General features: G+C 43.3%; 1 protein-coding gene across 2 annotated transcripts; it reads left to right on the top strand.

The window, feature by feature from the left end:
- The first annotated feature begins 583 nt into the window (after positions 1–583).
- Positions 584–15,913, top strand: LOC108695551. 2 transcript variants are annotated; one of them, XM_041568196.1, is made up of 11 exons: positions 584–1,012; positions 3,812–3,902; positions 5,431–5,544; positions 5,946–6,062; positions 7,711–7,815; positions 8,865–9,128; positions 10,131–10,214; positions 10,284–10,349; positions 11,341–11,472; positions 11,698–11,881; positions 15,473–15,913. In XM_041568196.1, exons 2-11 carry the CDS (start codon positions 3,848–3,850, stop codon positions 15,507–15,509), a joined length of 1,158 nt encoding a protein of 385 aa, XP_041424130.1. In that variant the 5' UTR covers positions 584–1,012; positions 3,812–3,847; the 3' UTR covers positions 15,510–15,913. The 2 variants fall into 2 exon arrangements, with proteins under 2 accessions (XP_041424130.1, XP_018079624.1); XM_018224135.2 differs by lacking the exon at positions 584–1,012 and adding an exon at positions 1,038–1,189 and having other exon boundaries at positions 15,473–15,912.
- Positions 15,914–19,937: the final 4,024 nt, after the last annotated feature.

The raw sequence follows: 19,937 nt of genomic DNA, 5'->3' as shown, positions 1-19,937 counted from the left end.
CTGATACATTAGATAGGTACAAGGAAGGGTCGGATGCTTTATTCACCAGTAGCTCCTCCCAGCAGACAGGAGGGAGCCAATGAGATAAGAGGAGGGAAAGGGGTGTTACAGGGAGAGCTGGGAAGTGAATCAGGGGTACAGGCTGATACATTAGATAGGTATAAGAAGGGGTTGGATGGTGTTTAGCAAGTGAGGGAATACAGGGATATGGGAGAGAGCTCATAGTACAAGTTGATCCAGGGACTGGTCCCATTTTGGAGTCAGGAAGGAATTTGAGGCAAATTGGAGAGACTTCAGATGTTTTTTTTTTTTTGCCTTCCTCTGGACCAACTGACAGTTAGGCAGGTTATATATAGACTTAATGTTGAACTTGATGGACGTTTGTCTTTTTTCAACCTCACTTACAATGTTAATATATCATCATCATTTATTTATATAGCATGTCACAGAATGGCTTCTCCACCTCATACTTAAAGTTTAGTGTAAGGCAACCTGCCGCTATAAGAATTCTATTCAGTGAGTGGAGCCTGATTTATAGAACACATGATGATTTCATAGGGGCCATGTGCCGCCATGTTGTTGCTGTGAGTTTCCTCAGGAGAATAGACAGAAGCAGCTTCACTTCACATTCCCAAAGCATGCTGGGAGCTCACCGTGCATTGTGGGAAGGAGGCAGAATGGGTCACAGTGCTGAGTAACATCCAGGAGTCGTTCTGTGGAGAAAATGTTCAGAGTTGGCAGATAGTGGTCGTTAGATAAATAGCAACAGGGATAAAGTACATTTTTGGTACTTCCAAGGCAGAAAGGCACCCTACAATAGACTCTAATTAGAAGCACTCGGCAGAGCTCGGGGAGTAATGTGCTGCTATTGATACTGCAGTTTAGTGAGGGATTGGGGTGAATAAATGCTGCGGTCACTGTTCCCTTAAGGGCTGAGGACAGGAGGAGGGGCTACAGCTGAGGGGGACGGCCCAGGGACAAGTAAGGGAACAAGATGGAGCAACACTGGGAGGTCAGTGCTGTATAACTGGCAGAGAGGAGGGACGAGGGCGGTTTAGGGGAGGGAAGATCAAGTGTGTGTATAATGGACTTCTGACAGGGAAGGGAGCAGTCTTAAAATGCATCAGCATGATGTCCTAAAATGCACCCCGTACATTCCCTCACTCACATCTCCAGCCTGGGCTTCTGAGTAAGTCATTTTCCCTCCTCCTCCTGTACTGTCTGTGGGACTGGGGTTAATCCTGCTGCAGGGACTGATAGAGAGGGAGACTGGGGGTTAATCCTGCTGCAGGGACTGATAGAGAGGGGAGACTGGGGGTTAATCCTGCTGCAGGGACTGATAGAGAGGGGAGACTGGGGGTTAATCCTGCTGCAGGGACTGATAGAGAGGGGAGACTGGGGGTTAATCCTGCTGCAGGGACTGATAGAGAGGGGAGACTGGGGCTTAATCCTGCTGCAGGGACTGATAGAGAGGGGAGGACTGGGGGTTAATCCTGCTGCAGGGACTGATAGAGAGGGGAAGACTGGGGGTTAATCCTGCTGCAGGGACTGATAGAGAGGGGAGACTGGGGGTTAATCCTGCTGCAGGGACTGATAGAGAGGGGAGACTGGGGGGGTTAATCCTGCTGCAGGGACTGATAGAGAGGGGAGACTGGGGGTTAATCCTGCTGCAGGGACTGATAGAGAGGGGAGACTGGGGGTTAATCCTGCTGCAGGACTGATAGAGAGGGGAGACTGGGGGTTAATCCTGCTGCAGGGACTGATAGAGAGGGGAGACTGGGGGTTAATCCTGCTGCAGGGACTGATAGAGAGGGGAGACTGGGGGTTAATCCTGCTGCAGGGACTGATAGAGAGGGGAGACTGGGGCTTAATCCTGCTGCAGGGACTGATAGAGAGGGAGACTGGGGGTTAATCCTGCTGCAGGGACTGATAGAGAGGGGAGACTGGGGCTTAATCCTGCTGCAGGGACTGATAGAGAGGGGAGACTGGGGGTTAATCCTGCTGCAGGGACTGATAGAGAGGGGAGACTGGGGGTTAATCCTGCTGCAGGGACTGATAGAGAGGGGAGACTGGGGGTTAATCCTGCTGCAGGGACTGATAGAGAGGGGAGACTGGGGTTAATCCTGCTGCAGGGACTGATAGAGAGGGGAGACTGGGGGTTAATCCTGCTGTAGGGACTGATAGAGAGGGGAGACTGCGGGTTAATCCTGCTGCAGGGACTGATAGAGAGGGGAGACTGGGGGTTAATCCTGCTGTAGGGACTGATAGAGAGGGGAGACTGGGGGTTAATCCTGCTGCAGGGACTGATAGAGAGGGGAGACTGGGGGTTAATCCTGCTGCAGGGACTGATAGAGAGGGGAGACTGGGGGTTAATCCTGCTGCAGGGACTGATAGAGAGGGGAGACTGGGGGTTAATCCTGCTGCAGGGACTGATAGAGAGGGGAGACTGGGGCTTAATCCTGCTGCAGGGACTGATAGAGAGGGGGGACTGGGGGTTAATTCTGATGAAAATAATCTACATATTTTTATAGAGAAAAATCAAATCTACACGATTTGGGGGGTACAGCAGGCACAAGCATAGTTAAAATCTGTCATTAATGATATAAAAAGGACATACAGTATAATGACATACATAAGATTGCCATTGCATTGCACATCTGTGAATAGAAGAATTGTGCCTTTACAAGCTGTGTTGGATTCAGCCAATCTCTACCTTGTTTATGGGCAGCCACCAGTTTCCAAAACCTTATAGGGAAATTGAGTTTATCTTTCCCTTTGTGTCAGTGATTGGATACACACGGGTGTTCGGGTCAGTGACTATAGTATGAGAGGGAGAGTATTTGTTGCCCAGATATTGATGCAGCTCTGGCTGAAACTATAAAGTTTTGAAATGTTGTTGTATCTGTAACATTGTTATAAGCCATGGGGGCCCTGACCAAATGTTGGAGCTCAGACGGGATGTTGAACTAATAATCTAAACAACAGATATTGCGTTGGAAGAAACAGGTTGTGTCGGTGTTAATGTCATGAAAGATGGAGAGGAAGGAGCCAAAAGCTGAGTTGAGAGGGTTAATGAGCATTCCATCAGTTAAATAAATGTGTGTCCCTTTAAGGGCTCTTACTCACTGGCGTTCTGACCTGCGCTCCCCTGCGGCTGAACGCCAAAAAACGGAACTCAGGGGAGCGCAGGTCAGAACGCCAGTGAGTAAGAGCCCTTAGGGCAGAGACACACAGGCAGATTCTGGGAAATTAGTTGCCTGGCGACAAATCTCTTCTTCGGGGGCGACTGATCTTCCCAAACTGCCTCCCACCGACCTAGACGTAATCACCGGCAGGATGGCACTCAGGGCGATTCATTTTCCGAAGTAGCCAGAAGTTTCCTCGTGAGGCAATTTCGGAAAACAAAGCGCCGGCGATTTACATTCTAGTCAGCAGGAGGCAGTTTGGGGAGCAGTGGCATAACTAGATGTTACTGGGCCCCACAGCAAATTAATTTTAGGGCCCCAACATATCCAGAGGTTGTTCTATTTTATCAATATTTTTTTAAATTGTATATGAACTAGAGCATCATGGGGCCCCTATACCTCCTGGCCCCCCCTGCAGCCGCAGGGTCTGCTTCCTCTATAGTTACGCCCCAGTTGGGGAGATTAGTCGCCCCCGAAGAAGAGGAGGTTTGTCGCCAGGCAACTAATCTCCCTGAATCTGCCTGTTTGTCCTGACCCTTAAGAGGTTCATTTATGCAGGAGAGTCATTGCAGAGTTCTAACATTATAGTCTCCTTTTATCTCACATGAGATTTTCCTTCTCTTCAGGTTCTTTAGATATTGTCCCAAGAGTGAACCCCGAGAATGAAGGGCCGCCTGACCCCAATAAAGAGTGGGATGGATTCAGTTTCTGTAGTTGGTGAGTAATTGTGTCATTAAAGCTAGCCTACACTAACATTGTGTCATGTTCTTCCATCCAGTCCTGTGATGTTAAATGTTCATGTTAATATACATTAGCAGTTTAGCACTGGGTTCACTATTCGGCCAGGATTTGGTCTTTTTAGCAGGACTCAGCCAAATCCTTCTGCCTGGTCGAAACAAATCCTAATTTGCATATGCAAAATAGGGACGGGGAGGGAAATTGTGTGACTTTTTGTCACAAAACAAGTAAGAAAAAAATGTTTTCCCTTTCCCACCCATAATTTGCATATGCGAATTATCATTCAGTTCAGTATTCTGAAGGATTCTGGGGTTTGGCCAAATCCAAAATACTGGTTTCGGTACATCCCTAATACATATAATACACAAGAGCCATGAATATCCTGTAAATATGAGGATATTATAAGTTACCGAGGAGTTTCATGAAGATATAAAAACATGAGGCCAATGGCCGAGTTATATGAAACTCTGAGGTAACTTCTAATATCCTCATATTTTGCAACTGGGGGTACTTTATTTATTATAATACACAAGTTTCGGTGAGTCATGTGACAGAAATGACATCAGAACTCACCGTTTATAAGGATATAATTCACAGGATATTCATGGCGTTTGTGTTTTATATCCTTATAAACGGCTCTTAGTGATGTCATCATTTATAAAAGAGCTTAGTGATGTCATCATTTATAAAAGAGCTTAGTGATGTCATTTTTGTCAGATGACTACACCAAAACTTGTGTATTATAATAAACTACCCCTTGTTGAAATTTCTGAGGATATTAGAAGTAACCTCGGAGTTCCTTGGCCTGTAAGGTCATGGAACTCCTCTGTGACTTATAATATCCTTATATATTACAATAGGGGGTACTTTATTCACTATAAAATGGAGAGTTGTGCAACACCAAAGGGGAACCTCATCACACGGCTCTCTAGGATACTGCACCATAGGGCCACTCGGATCCACTAAAATAATTGGCTTATAGTTATACTGAGGATGAATTTGGAATTATTTGTAAAAGCAGAACTGTCGTGTTCAGGACCCAGCGTTCCAGGTGGCATTTTGTTACATCCAATGTTGAACCAAAAGTACAACCCTAAGTCTGAACCACTGGACCTGTGGTTGTTGCTCATTATTCACTTTGGGGCAACCCCACTTCTTGGATGGTGGGGGGGGTACAATTGCACTAGATGGATATTCTGAATTCCAGTGTCACTCTCACTTTTATACATTATTTTAAAGGTTTATAAGGTTCTGTTTTACATTGAGTAATTCTAATAAGTCTTATTTAACCCTCTATAAACCGATATATGTTAGTAAAGATATATGTTAGTAAAGATATATGTTAGTACAGATATATGTTAGTACAGGTATATGTTAGTACAGATATATGTTAGTACAGATATATGTTAGTAAAGATATATGTTAGTACAGGTATATCTTAGTACAGGTATATGTTAGTACAGACTTTACCCCCAGCCTTCACAGCATGTCTGTCCTTAACTGGCAGGTTTGCCAAAGCCAGAAGCAGATGTAATACAGATAAAGATAAAGGAAGAAGATCTGGACTCTGGAGATCATCTCATCCCATTGGGAAGCTCAGTTGTGCCACTTACTGATGGGGGTAAGTAGCCAGGGATTGTGTGTAACACCGGTTGTAGTGGGATGCTGGTGCTGGTGTGCAGTGTCGGACTGGGACACTAGGGGCCCACCCAAAAGCCTTAGACCCAGGGCCCACCAAAAAAACCTTAGTACTGAGAGTGGGCCCCTGGTCTATTATTCTTCCTCTCCTCACTCAACCTCTATTCTCCTAGTCTCTTCTATACTATAATTCATTATTCCATCTATTTAGCCACTTTTTCTCATAGAAAAATGTTTAATGTTTAGCAGCAAAAGGGCCACTGACACCTGGGCCCACCGAGACTTTTCCTGGTATCCCTGTGTTCCAGTCCAACATTGCTGGTGTGTCAGTGTAACTATGAGTTTAACAAATGATAAATGTATTTCTTTCTATGTCTCAATCAGGACATGGCTCTCCGTATGCACAGTGGCGTAACTACTGTGGGGGCAGACCATGTGACTGTATCTGGGCTGGTGGCCCCTTCGGCCCTGATGGAGGAGGGGCCGAGTCAACAGCAAATGGTAAGGACAGGTCTATGGCAAATTTTGCTCCTGGGACATGGGTGTCTAGTGTTGCTGCTCAGTGTCGGACTGGCCCGGCGTGATACCGGGAAAATACCCGGTGGGCCCCGACCCTAGTGGGCCCCGCCGGGCCAGTCCCCCTCTCCCAAACAGTTTTTTAAAAATAATAAAAAAAAATTCGGCGCATAGCAGCGCCGTTTGCGCATGCGCGCCTAGCGCTGTTTCCGTTTGCGCATGCGCGCCGTTTGCGCATGCGCAATGCGCCGAGCAGGGATTCGCCGAACAAGTAGGTAGCGGGGGCCAGAGGGGGGCCCTGGACACCAGTCCCGGTGGGCCCCGGACCCCCCAGTCCGACCCTGTTGCTGCTGCATCTACAAGAGGAGCACAATTTCCCGGCAATAGTACTGCATGCTGCCATATAGAAATATAAAAGGGGTTGTGGGTGCATTTTAAGCCTAAATAAATGGATTATGGGAGTGTCACTGTAGTTATAATACAGGCATGCTCCCTGGCTTGGCTTAGCCCCAACCTTACCTTAATTCTCAAGGAATTAAAGGATAATTAAACCTTTAAAATAAGTGAATGTAAAATTGATGAGGGGACTATTCTAAGCACTTTTGTAATGTACATTCATTATTTATTTTCAATTCCAAGATATTCAAGGACCAGTAACAGTCATTTTTCTAAAAAAAATGTTGTTTCTTTTTAACGAAAAAAAAAACCCACCAACACAGTTTAATCTTTTAATTCGCAAAGCTTTTATTAAGAAATGACTTACCGATTGAAAACGGCGACAGGGCGACGATCCATCGTGCGGCGCTCGATTTCTCCTCCCTGCCTTCTATAGGAGATAGCCAGGGAGGAGATACTGAGCGCCGCACAATGGATCATCGCCCTGTCGCATGCAGAGAATCAAAGTAATTTCATAATAAATGCTTTGCGAATTAAAAGTTTAAACTGTGTTGGTGTTTTTTTTTTCGTTAAAAAGAAACAAAGTTTTTTTAAAAAAAAAAAATTACTGTTACTGGTCCTTTAAAGGATACATGTACTGTTAATATGAATGAATTGTGTTACAACAGCGCCACCTGCTGGTCAGTTTCCCACCAGTCTGACCAGCAAGTAGTCAAGGAAGTTGTCAGGAGAAAGAAAGAGGCTGATGTTCTTCTGCTTAGGAATAAAATTAGAAACCTTTCTCACATCTTTCCTAAGCAGAAGAACATCAGCCTCTTTCTTTCTCCTGACAACTTCCTTGACTACTTGCTGGTCAGACTGGTGGGAAACTGACCAGCAGGTGGCGCTGTTGTAACAAAATTCATTCATATTAACAGTACATGTATCCCTTAATATCTTGGAATTAAAACAAAATAAATGAGTGTACATTACAAAAGTGCTTAGAATAGCCCCCTCATTAATTTTACATTCACTTATTTTAAAGGTTTACTTATCCTTTAAAGCATTATAAGGCATGGGTGTAGTATTCTGTTAATATGTTTATTATTAACAGGTGCATTTAGTAACATAATCATTTGGGTTAATAAGCCCAGCCCAGCCTCCCCCACTCACAAACAGACATGGCTCACTGTACCCTGTTTATCAGTAACGTTGCTCCGTGTCTTGCAGAACTGTAATATCTGCTGTTTGTTGTCAGGTTCAATAGGCTCTGCAGATAAAGTGAAATCAGAGAATGAAGAGTTGGACACTGAGGATCATTTGATTCTGATAAATAGAGGAATGAATATCATTCCTGGTGCCGGTGAGTATCTTGCCTGTTGGGCAGGAACCATCTTGTTATACAAAGGGGATATTATATTAAATGGAGAAGATTTCGATTTTAGGTACAAAATCTTGTAGTCAATAGTGTCTGACTCTTGTCCACAAGCCACTCTGAGGGGCCTGCTGCGATGTCACCCCCTTTTTCCCCATCTCCCCACTTGACGTGTCGGGGGGGGGGGGAGCATCGCTTGTGCCATTGCACTCTCTGCACTAGAAGAGACAAATTTTGGTTTATCATCTGGAAATTAGTCTCTTAAAGTTACAAGGAGCAGCTTTTTTGCTACCCCTGGTAACTTGTGGGACATTTCCACTTGAGATAAGGTTTTCACTTTTTCCTCATTGCAGGTGCACCCCTGGAAGGATCACAATCACCAACCCCAACCAGCCAAAGATGAGAGCTGACACTTCAATGCTCAGGCAATGTTAGCCTTCTTTGGGGGTTATGCAGTGGCGTAACTAGATGTTACTGGGCCCCATAGCAAATTTATAATAGGCCCCAAAAACACTCAGAGGTTGTCCTGTTTTACCAATTTATATTGAAATTGCTCATTAAGTAGGGCCGCATGGGGCCCCCTATACCACCTGGGCCCCCCTGCAGCCGCAGGGTCTGCTTCCTCTGTAGTTACGCCTCTGGGGTTATGTCATTAAAGGCACTAAGTTTGGCAACTGCCTATTTGTTCATGTTATTTCAGTTACAGTTTGCTGGTTAACACATTGATATGAGACATGTTATCATTCATTATGTACTGACGGTTTATTTGTGTCATTGAATGGGACATAAACCCTAACCCATAAGCCCCCCTATTGAATGTCACTGGCTCCCCTGCACAGCCTGGGAAAGTAGGCAGCAGCAAGTGGAACAGATGGGCGGGGCTAACAATGCAATTTGTAATAGCAGATTCCTTCTATAGTTAGAGGAGTATAATGCACTGGCACATTCTTCAGGCAAAATAAACACATTGCTGCAGGAACTTTGTGAAATATTATCTGTGTTTGCTAATTAATGAGCTGTTCCTCCTTTTCTTTTAGGGAAAAAGATGGCAGGCATTGGCATCCTATCAGATTTAGGACAGAGATACTTTATCAAATATCTGCTGAGCCACCGCTATGATTCCATGCCCCTGTGGACGGTAGGCAGGCGACAGAAGAAACAACATATCATGCAAAGACTTGGGAGGAGGGTGAGCCGGAAATTCGGCATTCACCTCAATCTGCGTCAGATCCAGAGGATCTGGTCCGATCTCAAGAGAAGGTGCCCAGGACTTGTGCTTGAGATTAACCAGGAACTGGAAGGTAAGTCAGTCTTTTACTATATATATTGGTGCAGAGTAAGGGGCGTACATAGCTCCTTGATTCATCTTCACATAGTTAATGTAATGTTCTGACATTGGGATTCTGGGAAGCATGCTGCATTGTGGGGACGATCAAAGTAATTTGCATCCAAAAATGGAACTTGCATGTTCTTCTTGTTCATGAATGAGCACTGCGGCGGGTAATTCTACTCCCACTTATTGCCACTGGCATGAGCCATTAAAGGAGAACTAAAGTCTAAAAATGAATATGGCTAAAACTGCCATATTTTCTATAGTGAACTTATTGCACGAGGCTAAAGTTTGAGCTTGTCAATAGCAGCAATGATCCAGGACTTCAAACTTGTCACAGGGGGTCACCATCTTGGAAAGTGTCTGTGACACTCACATGCTCAGTGGGCTCTGATTGGCTGTTGAGAAGCTAAGCTTAGGGCTCGTCACTAATTATCCAGCAGAAAATGAGCTTCCCTGGCTGTAATATAAGATGATGCTACAGGTTTGCTGATTATTCAATTCTGATGCTAATTGCACTGGTTTCTGTGCTGCCATGTAGTAATTATGTGTATTAATTACTAATCAGCCTTATATTGTGACATTTCTATTCTATGTGTACTGTATATTGTGAGTGGCTCCCTAAGCTCAGTAAGTGACAGCAGCACAGAGCATGTGCAGTGAATCAGCAGAAAAGAAGATGGGGAGCTACTGGGGCATCTTTGGAGACACAGATCTTTACTGCTAAAGGGCTGTGGTTGCCTTGGGCTGGTACAGAAGCACAAAACATCATGTACAACATTTCTACCTACTTCTTTAGTTAGGCTTTAGTTATATGCCCCATTAACAGCATTAACAGCATTCATTTGAAATGCTTCCACTGCAAACTGCAGCACACCATGCTAATATGGAAGCTATTTTGTGTAGTTGTACAGTGGTAGCTTAAAAAAAAGACACTGTGTCCATTATGTTCAAGGTTCACATTGTGTTTCAGGCTGTGCTGGAGACGTGGGAGATCCCCCAGAGGCAGAAGATGAAGAAGAGCCTGGCACTGCAGCTGGAGATGAAGAAGTAAATGGTAATAATGACTTTCAGGAAATGCCCATGAATACCGTGGTTCCTCTGTTAAATGTCATTTTACTTTCAGACCCTGCTGAAGGCCTTGTGGGGCGAACAACTGTGGAGGCTGCTGGGCAGGAGGAAGAAGTGGAAGGTAATGTAATGATGAATTTGGTCAATATAGAGCACAGTTAACTCTGCCCCTTTTATCCCACAAGCAGTCCTTATAGGAACATTGCCCTGGAGGCCATACTATTGAACTATTGACTCGTACTAAACTTTAGCCCACTTGTATTTGTATACACCCTGTTATCTTTCTTATACCCTGTTATCTTTCCTACACCCTGTTATCTTTCCTATACCCTGTTATCTTTCTTATACCCTGTTATCTTTCCTACACCCTGTTATCTTCCCTACACCCTGTTATCTTTCCTATACCCTCTTATCTTTCCTATAACCTGTTATCTATCCTATACCCTGTTATCTTTCATACACCCTGTTATCTTTCCTATACCCTGTTATCTTTCCTATACCCTGTTATCTTTCCTATACCCTGTTATCTTTCCTATACCCTGTTATCTTCCCTATACCCTGTTATCTATCCTATACCCTCTTATCTTTCCTATAACCTGTTATCTATCCTATACCCTGTTATCTTTCATACACCCTGTTATCTTTCCTATACCCTGTTATCTTTCATATACCCTGTTATCTTCCCTATACCCTGTTATCTTTCATATACCCTGTTATCTTTCCTATACCCTCTTATCTTTCCTATACCCTGTTATCTTTCATATACCCTGTTATCTTCCCTATACCCTGTTATCTTTCCTATACCCTCTTATCTTTCCTATACCCTGTTATCTTTCATATACCCTGTTATCTTTCCTATACCCTGTTATCTTTCCTATACCCTGTTATCTTTCATATACCCTGTTATCTTTCATATACCCTGTTATCTTTCCTATACCCTGTTATCTTTCCTATACCCTCTTATCTTTCCTATACCCTGTTATCTTTCCTATACCCTGTTATCTTTCCTATACCCTGTTATCTTTCATATACCCTGTTATCTTTCATACACCCTGTTATCTATCCTATACCCTGTTATCATTCCTATACCCTGTTATCTTATCCCTGGACAGGAAGCTCCTGTGGGTGCCTTGGTTCCTCTAGTGATGCCAATAAAATGCCTTCAGACACTGCACAAGGCCTTACAAACCGACCAACATCGGAGGCTGCCAGGCAGGAAGTAGATGAGAGGGAGGAAGTGGAAGGTAAGGACTATAAGAGTGATATTCATTTGTACTATATCCTAAATTCCTTCCCTATACCAGGCCTATTGTGACTGTGTATCTCATTTAATCTGTGATCATTTGTAACTCCCTTTCCCTCTGCTGCTGCACATCATATCCCAGAATCCCATTCCCCACCATGTGGTTTTATCTTCAGCATTTCCCTGCAGCACAGAATTACACTTAACATTGACATTCTCATTCCAGAATCTACTCGTAGCATGAAAATCTTCCATTATGAGAGGGCATTGAGAGCCGTGCGCCAGAGGAGGGGCAGAAAACAGCTGGGGGGCAGCACATTGGGGGGGCTGCACGTTACAGTGAGACGCATGCAGCGGCAGCTGACACAAGTACAGAGAACTGTGAACAGTATCTACTCCATACTGCACAAGTAATTGATATTCTTATTTTATTCACTTATTTGTCTTTCTTTTCTGGTTTTACGGTTTTATCATTCAATTCTGAACATATATAAATATATTTTTTTCTTTATTCCATTTGTTCTTTTTCATTCATTTGTCAGAGACTTTTACAGATATGACAAAAACTCGAAAGGCAGACGGCACTTCTGAAAATAGGGTTTATTGGAATTCCTGCTGAGAAAAAAACCTAACGCGTTTCGGGAGTTATCCCTTAGTCATAGGTATACAGATATGAGCCTGGCGCTGGTAACCATCAATGCTGGTGGAGAAACCTCAGCAGAGAATGTGCCAGTGCCTCGTACCTGCTCCATCTCCCTGTCTCTGATCTCACGGGGCACATTCCAGGCTTATAAGGTTCTGATAATCCTATATATGTGTGTCATTCTCCTATGCGTGTGTGTGTGTTTTGCAATGTGCCATGCTTTTGCCCATTATACCCTGCTTTACAGCCTGGATGAATTACAACATGATTTATATATACAATTAGGGAGCATCAACAGGGACAGTTTACACCAGGCCTGTTCTTACAGCCCTGGGCGATTTGGGGAGATTTAGTCGCCTGGTGACTAATCGCCGCGACTTTCCACGACCAATCTTCCCCGAATGCTTCCCCTCGCTCTGCGCCTGGCTAAAATGAAAAATCGCCTGCGCTATTCACACACGGCGATTCGTTTTCCGAAGTCGCCCGAAGTTGCCTCACGAGGAGACTTCGGAAAATGAATCGCCGCGTGTGATTAGCGCAGGCGATTTTTCATTTTAGCCAGGCGCAGAGCGAGGGGAAGCATTCGGGGAAGATTGGTCGTGGAAAGTCACGGCGATTAGTCACCAGGCGACTAAATCTCCCCAAATCGCCCAGTGTGTCCCAGCCCTTACAGGGAGAGCTGGGAAGTGAATCAGTGGTACAGGCTGATACATTAGATAGGTATAAGGAAGGGTCGGATGCTTTATTCTCCAGTAGCTCCTCCCAGCAGACAGGAGGGAGCCAATGAGATTAGAGGAGGGAAAGGGGTGTTACAGGGAGAGCTGGGAAGTGAATCAGTGGTACAGGCTGATACATTAGATAGGTACAAGGAAGGGTCGGATGCTTTATTCTCCAGTAGCTCCTCCCAGCAGACAGGAGGGAGCCAATGAGATTAGAGGAGGGAAAGGGGTGTTACAGGGAGAGCTGGGAAGTGAATCAGGGGTACAGGCTGATACATTAGATAGGTACAAGGAAGGGTCGGATGCTTTATTCACCAGTAGCTCCTCCCAGCAGACAGGAGGGAGCCAATGAGATTAGAGGAGGGAAAGGGGTGTTACAGGGAGAGCTGGGAAGTGAATCAGGGGTACAGGCTGATACATTAGATAGGTATAAGAAGGGGTTGGATGGTGTTTAGCAAGTGAGGGAATACAGGGATATAGGAGATAGCTCATAGTACAAGTTGATCCAGGGACTGGTCCCATTTTGGAGTCAGGAAGGAATTTTCCCCCCTCTGAGGCAAATTGGAGAGACTTCAGATGGGTTTTTTTGCCTTCCTCTGGATCAACTGGCAGTTAGGCAGGTTATATATCAGTGATCCCCACCCAGTAGCTCATGAGTAACATGTTGGGCCCCAACCCCTTGTATATTTCTCCTAGTGGCCTCAAAGCAGGTAAATATTTTTGATTTCCAGGCTTGGAGGTACGTTTTGGTTGCATAAAAACAAGGTGTGCTGCCAAACAGAGTCTCCTATAGGCTGCCAGTCCACATAGGGGCTACCAATGGCCAATCACAGCCCATAATTGGCACCTCGCTCCGGGAACTTTTTTTATGCTTGTTGCTCTTCAACTCTTTTTTTTACATGAATGTGGCTCATGGGTGAAATAGGTTGGGGATCCCTGTTATATATATATATATATATATATATATATATATATAGACTTAAAAGGTTGAACTTGATGGACGTGTGTCTTTTTTCATCCTGACTTTCTATGTTACTGTGTAAGTTAAAGCAATGTGGACATTCACATACAGGGTTTTATTTCTGCTGAAACACAGACACCACATTTAGCACAGCGAATGCCAATCTGTACTTTTGACTTCTCATATGTTTTAAGATTGGGGGCTACATTGTTTTTATAATGCACAGGATTTGGGACACAAATGACATCACTAAGCAACTGATGACATCACTTTGCACCATTTACAGGATATTTCTGGCTCCTGTGTATGTAGCACACATATATATGACATTTTATGTACATTATGCTGTATAATTAAAGTGTCTATTAATCCAATCACAGAATGTGGGGCATTGTGGTTTGCAAACACCTGGCTGCTCCTTTAAAGGATAAGTAAACCTTAAAAATACGTGAATGTAAAATTTCTGGAGGTGGAATTCTAAGCACTATTGTAATGTACATTCATTATTTATTTATTTATGTTTAATTCCAAGATATTAAGGGATACATGTACTGTTAATATGAATGAATTGTGTTACAACAGCGCCACCTGCTGGTCAGTTTCCCACCAGTCTGACCAGCAAGTAGTCAAGGAAGTTGTCAAGAGAAAGAAAGAGGCTGATGTTCTTCTGCTTAGGAATAAAATTAGAAACCTTTCTCACATCTTTCCTAAGCAGAAGAACATCAGCCTCTTTCTTTCTCCTGACAACTTCCAGTGACAGATCATCTTATAAACCGTATTGGCGCCATCCTAAAAAACCTTATCAGTCATGGGATCTACGGTTGCACTTGTAATGCAGTCAATACATACGGAAACTTGCTGCCGTTCTTATGTCTGTGTCTGAATGTTCAGTCTCCTGCAAGGTCTGCCGTTGTCTCATGGAATATGTGCGCATTCAAGGACTCTTTAACGGGGTGGTTCACCTTTAAATTAACTTTTAGTATGTCATAGAATGACCAATTCTAATTCAATTGGTCTTCATCATTTATTTTTTTTATAATTTTTAAATGATGAATTTCTGACTTGCTGACCAGCTTTCAAATGGGGGTCTCTGACCCCATAAAAAAAAAAAACAAATGCTCTGTAAGACTACACATTTATTGTTATTGTTACTTTTTATTCTTCATCTTTCTATTCAGGCCTCTCCTATTCATATTCCAGTCTCTTATTCAAATCATTGCATGGTTACTAGGGGAATTCGGACCCTAGCAACCAGATGGCTTTAATTGTAAACTGCAGAGCTGCTGAATAAAAAGCTAAATAACTCAAAAACCACAAATAATACAAAATGAAAACCAATTACAAATTGTCTCAGAATATCCCTCTCTACATCATACTAACAGTTATTTAAAGGTGTACAGCCCCTTTAAAATGCCACACATGGGGTTATTTAGCTAAATAACCCCATGTGTGGCATTAGTTTAACTTGGTAGATTACTAGCAACAGAAACCAGCATCTGCCCCCAAGCTGTGCCCCCCATCCACTCACCCCATGCCCCCCCCCGACCCAAATGATAACACAGTAAGGTGAGATGGGGTGCCCATGAGCTCTATGCACTAGTGGGTGCTGCTGAATTAATGACACATTGTACTGCCAATGATCTCACACACTTATATTTGCTGATGTTTCTCTTTATAGATATTTCCTTAAATGCCAGAAGGAATCTGAACCCTAAATCCTGCAGGAGACCTTGGCTAAGACACAAAAGTCTGATGGTCCCAGACACCCCTGCTGATAGGCCGGTTGCAGTGGAGCTGTTACAGGAAGCTTCTCTATTGGTTGAGTCTACACAATTACACCAAACAGTTTTCCCAGCGTCACTTATTGGAATCTTAGGAATAATTCACACTACGGGTCCTATAGTAAATCAACAGGTACGGGAAGGCATTATAGATTTAACTATTTCATGTTTCCATTCAAAATGCCGGTTCCAGCTCACCCTTAAGGATCGTTGGTCCGGGTGCACCGTGCCCTGGACCCCTCGCTAGTTCACTGGATACAATTTCCCAAAAGGATAAAAAATGTGAGATCTTACCCGGACTCCGTTGTGACCCAGGTGCAGCCGCCCTGAGTCCGTCGCTAACGGAGAACGCAAAGTTGCACACACAAAAGTTCTAGGCAACGCACTCTTCGGATCACCCAAGGAATCGCTCAGTCTTCAGGTTGCTGGTAAAAAACTTTAATTTTATTGAAGATTTAACATTTTAACAAACTGTGTAATCCTGCGCCATGAGGTCTGACGCGTTTCGTGTCACTGCACTTCATCAGAGACCTCATTTCCTCCTGGCAAATCCCTCTTTTAAACCCACTTAACCCCTCCCCAAATTCATTTAATCATAGGTTAACCCTTCAACCATTTCTCAGATATATATAATAAAACAATTGTGATATCAATGTGCCTTTAAAAACAAACAGTTCATTACTCATGTTTGGATCCATTGGATATTTAATTTCCACCTAAGTTCATTATTGTTTCCGCATTCGTTTAACAAATAGTCTTATAGATTTCGTTCTTCCATGCATAATTTCTGAGACAAAAATCGATATTATAATTATTCTGGTTTATTACTACTTATATATATTTAACTATGTATTTCTTTCTTTTCTCCCCACATAAATATCAATTCATTATAGTATAGATAAAATTTCAATTAGATTAAATTAAATTAAATATCCATGGTTCCAAATCTCCAAAAGGCTTTCCATTTCTCCATTTCATCATTTTCGTTCAGATGCCCTCGTTCAATTAAATATTGTAAATATGTTGCAGTAAAAAAGTTACAATCTTAAATGCCAGAACGGACATGATTACTTAATACAAAGAGTCAATTCATTTGTTTTGATACTTTCACTTGTAAATGTCTAGCGATTCCATACAATATATCTCTTGTTTACATTAATATTTAGAAGTAGCAGCTGATGTCAAACACTGAATTTAGGCCCCTAGGCTGTCTCGTACACAACTTAAAAATCCATTTGGCCTCTGCCTTTAATAGTTTCGCCTGTAGGTCCCCTCCTCTTGGGCCCAAAGTCACTCTCTCTATACCCTGAACCGAAACGAACCGCAAATCCCCATCGTTGCAGCTTCTAAAGTGTCTAGAGACTGGGGTGCTGTCACTGCCCGACCTAATGGTGTTGAGGTGTTCCCTGATTCGACTTTTGAGACTTCTCATTGTGCATCCCACATACTGCACTCCACACTTCTTGCAGGTAATTAAATACACGACCCCACTCGTGTTGCAATTTATATAGCTTCTTATCTGAAATGTTTCATGTGTGACACTGCATTCAAAATCTTTGGATAGCTGAATAACACCACAGGTCAAACAGCGTTTAGATCCACATCTATACATTCCTAGACTTTGAAGCCAGGTCTTTGGCTTGGAGTCCGATTGAAATAGACTCGGCGCCAAAGCCATTCCAAGTGTAGGTGCCTTTCGGGCCACTACCCGGACCCCTGGTTCAAGTATTTTCTTAAACATCCTGTCCCCATATAACACCGGTAAATGTTTCAAAAATATATTTTTAATCTGGTTATACTGGGCACTGTGTGTCATACTCATAGTGATTTTTTGTTGTTCCTCATGTTTCCATGGAGCTGTCCCTCCGAGTCCACGACCCCTTACACTTTTCTTTCTACCACCCGTAATCAGGTCTCCCCTTTCCATCTTGAGGGCTGATACAAAAGCATCCTGTAATATTTTCATGTCATATCCTTTACATAAGAATCTGTCACGTAATTTACAGGATTCTTCTATGTATTTTCCTTCGGTACTGCAATTCCTGCGTAAACGCAGGAATTGCCCCCTCGGGATCCCCCTGTTGAAATGCCTCGGGTGGCAGGAATCTGCCCTTAGTAAGGAATTTCCCGCACAAGGTTTCGTATATACTGTGGTAACAATCCTGCTCCCTTCAGTGTATATCAGTAAGTCAAGGAAGGTGATGGTCTCCCTATTGTACAAGCTGGTAAATCTTAAGTTTAACGCTTCATTATCCAGACTTTTCACAAAGCTGTTAAAAAGTTCACCATCACCTGCCCATATAAACAGTAAGTCGTTGATGAAACGCCTATATAGTACAACATTATTCAAAAGGGGATTCTCACCTTCAAACACGTGGGTCTCTTCCCACCAACCCATGTATAGGTTGGCGTAGGTGGGCGCAAACCGTGCTCCCATCGCTGTCCCACGTGTCTGAAGGTAGAAGATATTGTCAAACATAAAAAAATTGTGTGTAAGTAGATATAGAGTAGCCTCCAGTATAAACTCCTTCTCTCCTTCATTATAGTCACTATATTTATCAAGATGGTATTTGATTGCTATCATACCCTTCTCATGTGGTATACTAGAGTATAATGAGGCTACATCCGCCGTCCCCCATCCATACTGATGTTTCCACTCAAATCTATGTAAAAGCTGTAACACATCCCTCGTATCTTTTAGATAGGATATTTATGTGGGGAGAAAAGAAAGAAATACATAGTTAAATATATATAAGTAGTAATAAACCAGAATAATTATAATATCGATTTTTGTCTCAGAAATTATGCATGGAAGAACGAAATCTATAAGACTATTTGTTAAACGAATGCGGAAACATTTAGGTGGAAATTAAATATCCAATGGATCCAAACATGAGTAATGAACTGTTTGTTTTTAAAGGCACATTGATATCACAATTGTTTTATTATATATATCTGAGAAATGGTTGAAGGGTTAACCTATGATTAAATGAATTTGGGGAGGGGTTAAGTGGGTTTAAAAGAGGGATTTGCCAGGAGGAAATGAGGTTTCTGATGAAGTGCAGTGACACGAAACGCGTCAGACCTCATGGCGCAGGATTACACAGTTTGTTAAAATGTTAAATCTTCAATAAAATTAAAGTTTTTTACCAGCAACCTGAAGACTGAGCGATTCCTTGGGTGATCCGAAGAGTGCGTTGCCTAGAACTTTTGTGTGAGTCTACACAACACAAATCCCTGATTGACAGAACACCAGATATGAGGATCCCTCAGCAAACTGTGAAGCATTGAGTTTTATTTGCCGTAACTGTGGGAAATGCCTCGCCTCCAATACCCATCTCCTGGAACATGTCTGTCCCGAGACGAGAGGCAAATTTAATTTCCACAGGCATCAGCTGCTCCTCACGGGGGAGAAACCATTCACATGTTCTGAATGTGGCAAAAGCTTCTCTGTAAAGTCTTACCTTCACAGTCACCAGAAACTTCACATGGGGGAGAAACCATTCAACTGCACAGAGTGCAGCAAGAGCTTCTCGGATAAGCGCAACCTCCGCAGCCACCAGAAGATTCACACAATGGAGAAACCATTCAGGTTTCTCCATTCCAGGCCTATGATTAAGGGATTGTATCCCGAAACGCGTAGGGCCTTTGATCCCTATTTTTAGCTTGTAATAAAGACTTTTTCCCTCTTCATGTGGAGTGCCGTCCATTCCTTTGGCATATTTTGGAGAAACCATTCACCTGCACAGAATGCGGCAAAGGCTTCTCTCAGTACAGCCACCTGTGCAGCCATCAGAACATCCACAAGGGGGAGAAACCATTCACCTGTACTGAATGCGGGAGATGCTTCTCTGTACAGAGCAACCTGCTCAGCCACCAGAAAATCCACACCGGGGAGAAACCATTCACATGCACGTGGAAAAACCTTCTCTCTAAAGGGCAACTTCAACAACCACCAGAAAATCCACATGGGAGAGAAGCCTTTCACGTGTACGGATTGCGGGGAAAGCTTTTCCCAAAAGAAAACCCTTCTTATTCATCAGACGATTCACATGGAGGAGAAACCCTTCACCTGCATGGAATGTGGGGAATGTTTTGTTAGCAAATTTAACCTTTTGTCTTCCCAGAGGATTCACAAAGGAGAGAAACCATTTGCAGAATGTGGGAAGTTTGTGAGTTGGGGTGTCCTTACCCATCAGTGTACCCCCAATATGAGTGAGCATAGAGACAATTGCATTGTGTTGTTTAGTCCCCAGGCACATGATCCACCCTAAGCCCAACGTACAGAATGGGGGAACTGGTAAAACCATTTCAGGCACTTAGTGAGTTACAAAGTAAAGTTCATGTTCCCGTGTACAGAGG

This window comes from Xenopus laevis, chromosome 6S (genome assembly GCF_017654675.1).
Source record: "Xenopus laevis strain J_2021 chromosome 6S, Xenopus_laevis_v10.1, whole genome shotgun sequence".
NCBI classification, from domain to species: Eukaryota; Metazoa; Chordata; class Amphibia; order Anura; family Pipidae; genus Xenopus; species Xenopus laevis.
Note: the sequence above shows the minus strand (reverse complement) of the source record. Positions and strands in the feature narration are given on the sequence as shown.

Coding starts and splice junctions, on each gene's coding strand:
- LOC108695551 (XM_041568196.1), top strand. CDS start 3,848: ATGAAGGGCCGCCTGACCCCAATAAAGAGTGGGATGGATTCAGTTTCT. Junction 7,816..8,864: donor GAATATCATTCCTGGTGCCG/GTGAGTATCTTG, acceptor CTTTTCTTTTAG/GGAAAAAGATGGCAGGCATT. Junction 11,473..11,697: donor TGAGAGGGAGGAAGTGGAAG/GTAAGGACTATA, acceptor TTCTCATTCCAG/AATCTACTCGTAGCATGAAA.